Source organism: Phoca vitulina, unplaced genomic scaffold, assembly GCF_004348235.1.
Source record: "Phoca vitulina isolate PV1807 unplaced genomic scaffold, GSC_HSeal_1.0 scaffold875, whole genome shotgun sequence".
Classification (NCBI taxonomy): Eukaryota; Metazoa; Chordata; class Mammalia; order Carnivora; family Phocidae; genus Phoca; species Phoca vitulina.
In genome coordinates, this window is record NW_022590562.1 from 9,115 (window position 1) to 12,315 (window position 3,201).

Consider the following 3,201-nt stretch of genomic DNA (forward strand, 5'->3'; position numbering starts at 1 on the left):
ACAGTGCACGAGGGTACCTTTTTCTCCACATCCTCGCCAACACTTGTGGTTTCCTGTGTTTTTTTATTTTAGCCTTTCTGACAGATGTGAGGGGATCTCTCGTGGCGGTTTTGGCTTGCATTTCCCTGATGATGAATGCTGTTGAGCATCTTTTCACATGTCTGACACCCTACCCACTTTTTCAATAAGTTAGACTGAGCTTTTAGGGCTCTGAAAGACCCTTCCAGGCAGCCAAGTGAGAGCACAGGAATGGTGGCTGATTCTGTCTCACATGGGCCTCTCTTATATTCCCTTACCTATTGCTTCCACACTGTTGAAACAGAGGTAGTAAAGATGACCCTAGGGGCGCCTGGGTGGCTCAGTCGTTAAGCGTCTGCCTTCGGCTCCGGTCATGATCCCAGGGTCCTGGGATCGAGCCCCGCGTCGGGCTCCCTGCTCGGCGGGAAGCCTGCTTCTCCCTCTCCCACTCCCCATGCTTGTGTTCCCTCTCTCGCTGTCTCTCTCTCTGTCAAATAAATAAATAAAATCTTTAAAAAAAAAAAAAGATGACCCTAAAAATCCCACCCATTTTGAGGCACTTGACTCACGGTGACAACCCTCCACATATCCCCCTCCCCGCCCCCCCCACCACCACACACTAAAGGCAAAACAGAAATCTACTGCTGAACCGTGTCCTCAAACCTCACCCCAAAAGATCAGTACTGTATACAAGTTCAGCGTAGAGGATGCATACTAACCCTAACCCTAACTGTAAAGAGAATACAATCGAATTTAAAAACGCCCAGTTTGTAACCTTTCATGTAACATTTGGACCAAAAAGCCTTGTAAATGTAATATTTTGAAATGGGATGCTTTCCTGCTCTTGGGGAACAGAGACACCGTCTAGCATACATATGACCGCACAGTACCAGAGAACCATGCTGATTTTACATATTTGAGTTAAGTAAGAGTCGCAGAGAGCTCCCTACCACAAAATAAAAGTTGTCACGCGGACGAGGCATACCTCTCAGAATAGAACCCAGAACCGGAACTGTGAATTCCAAGGCACATCAGACGCATTTGCATTAGAACACGCCCCCTCCCTTGCACCGGACACATTTGCATTGCAGCTGAGCAAGGTCCACATCGCAAAGGATCTCTGTAGCTTCACTGCGTGGCACAGCCTGAGTCCTGGGCTGTCAGTTTCAAATGAATGAATACATCATGGACCTGAAAGACAACCATCTGTTTTTCTACTTTCTGCTTCCTGATAGGTAGAGACGCTGTTCCCATGTTATAGATGGAAGGAAAGCTAAACCACAAGTTCGGAGCATCAGAATGGCTTTATTATGGACTTAGGGCTGTAGCCACAATGCTGTATGTAATCAGATCATTCCCACGCATACGTATGGGGCGGATGAAACACAGGAGAACTTGGGTGGTCACATGGATAGACACTGATCTATGCCAAGAAATCAGATCAGGATAAAAATCATGTAGCTTAAGTACTTAGAGCTGTGCAAAATCAAATCCTCACTTTGCGACGAAGATGTGGGGGGGGGGGGAGCGGGTGGAAGAAGAGGTAAGGGATAAAGGGGGTTCTTACTTGTATGTGGGCAGTTTTGGGGAAGAGAGCCATGTCCTCCACTGATTCTATCACGTTGCTGCTGTTTCCCTCCCACCGTCATGGAAATAAGTTTTTGGGATACAGGTAACGTCCGGTCAACTAAGTTCCTATGGAGGCAAGAGGAATAAGATAAACAAAGGTAGAACCGCCAGGATTCACGTCTTTTATTCCGCCGCCCGCCCCCGTCCGCCCCAAACGCCAGGGGAGGTGCACGAAGTTCTGTCACAAGCAGAAAGTCACTTAGTTAAGGTGATTCATCAGATGCCCTGTCCCGAGGGGGAGACGCTTTCCTGCAGAACGAGGTGAAGGAGGTGGTTCTGCTCAGCACTCAGCAGTGGCCACATCTCCACTTGCAGCGACTTGACGGCTTCTGTGTCCTTTTCGTGGGTAGCCATGACCAAGGACTGGAGCAGCAGGAACAGCTCCTCGGGAAGCTGGCCACTGCTCTCCTGCCCGTGGCTGTCGCAAGCCTCCCAGGAGTACTTCTCCAGGGTGTGGGCGTGCTCCGGCAGGAGCTTGGCGGGCGGCGGCTGCAGGAGCAGCAGCAGCAACACGCGGGACACCTCGCAGCGGACCAACACATCCGAGAAGGCTCCCAGCGCGGCGGGAGAGGGCGCGCCGGGCGCGGAGCCGGCGCTCGGAGGGAGCAGCGCGGCGGGCAGGGCCGGGGCCGCGCCGGGGCCCACCTGCTGCCCTGGCAGCGGCGGCGGCGGCGGCGGCGGCGGCGGCTGCACCGGGTGGCTGCCGTGCTCCCGCGCCAGGCGCTGCATGCGCGTGAAGACCGCCAGGGCACCGTTGTAGTCCCGCGCCAGCAGCTGGCAGGAGGCGGCGTCGCCAAGAGACTGCAGCGCGGCCAGGGGCAGCTGCGGCAGCTGCAGCTGGGCGGCGCGCTGGAAGTGGCCGGCGGCGGCGGCCGGCTGGCCCAGGTCGCGCAGGGCGGCGGCCAGCTCGAGGCAGAGGGCGGCGGCGGCGGCCGGCTGGCCCAACTCGAGGTGCAGGCGCACGGCGGCGCCCAGAGCGCTGGCCGCGGCCTGCAGCGGCTCCCCGTAGGCTGCCGGGCAGACGAGTCGCTGGCGCGCGTCGCGCTCCTGCCGCAGGAAGAGTCGGGCGGCCTCGGTCAGCGCCAGCGCCTCCCCAGGCCCGTGGAAGAGCGCCTGCTGGCAGCGCGCCACCGCCAGCTGGCACCAGGCCGCGTAGGGCAGGCACTCCTGGGCACGCAGCTCGCGGCCCAACTGGCCAAACTGCTCGCCCGCCTCCGCCACGTTCGGCTTCCGCAGGAACCGCTTCTTCAGCTTGCTGGACACCTGGCGGTAGCGGGCCAGAAAATCCCCAGCCTCGGACCCGGGGCCCGCACCGCCACCCAGGCCGGCGGCGGACGACGCCATGTTCGCCGCCCTCGCGCTGACGCAGGCCGTCGGACGTGGCGGCGCCTGTAGCGACGTGCCTTGCGTCCCGCCGGCCCGGGCTGGCTGCGCGACCGCGCGCGCTCGCGGAGCCCGCGCGCGCCGGTGCCCTGGGGGATGGGCAGACGCGGGGGATCCGCGGCCGGAGACCTCGCGGGGCGCCCGTTGTCTATGGAAATCGTGGGTCCTGGG

The 3,201-nt window shown here is 58.9% G+C and overlaps 1 protein-coding gene across 2 annotated transcripts; it reads right to left on the minus strand.

The window, feature by feature from the left end:
- Positions 1 to 466: 466 nt before the first annotated feature.
- On the minus strand, positions 467 to 3,029 carry LOC116629430 (40-kDa huntingtin-associated protein). 2 transcript variants are annotated; one of them, XM_032399720.1, is made up of 3 exons: positions 1,586 to 3,029; positions 1,004 to 1,209; positions 467 to 505 (listed from the first exon to the last, which is right to left on the minus strand). In XM_032399720.1, the coding sequence occupies exon 1, from the start codon at positions 2,989 to 2,991 to the stop codon at positions 1,864 to 1,866; it is 1,128 nt and encodes a 375-aa protein (XP_032255611.1). In that variant the 5' UTR covers positions 2,992 to 3,029; the 3' UTR covers positions 467 to 505; positions 1,004 to 1,209; positions 1,586 to 1,863. The 2 variants fall into 2 exon arrangements, with proteins under 2 accessions (XP_032255611.1, XP_032255610.1); XM_032399719.1 differs by lacking the exon at positions 467 to 505 and having other exon boundaries at positions 524 to 1,209.
- Positions 3,030 to 3,201: the final 172 nt, after the last annotated feature.

Excerpts from the sequence above, each read along its gene's own strand:
- LOC116629430 (XM_032399720.1), bottom strand. The coding sequence starts at position 2,991 with ATGGCGTCGTCCGCCGCCGGCCTGGGTGGCGGTGCGGGCCCCGGGTCC.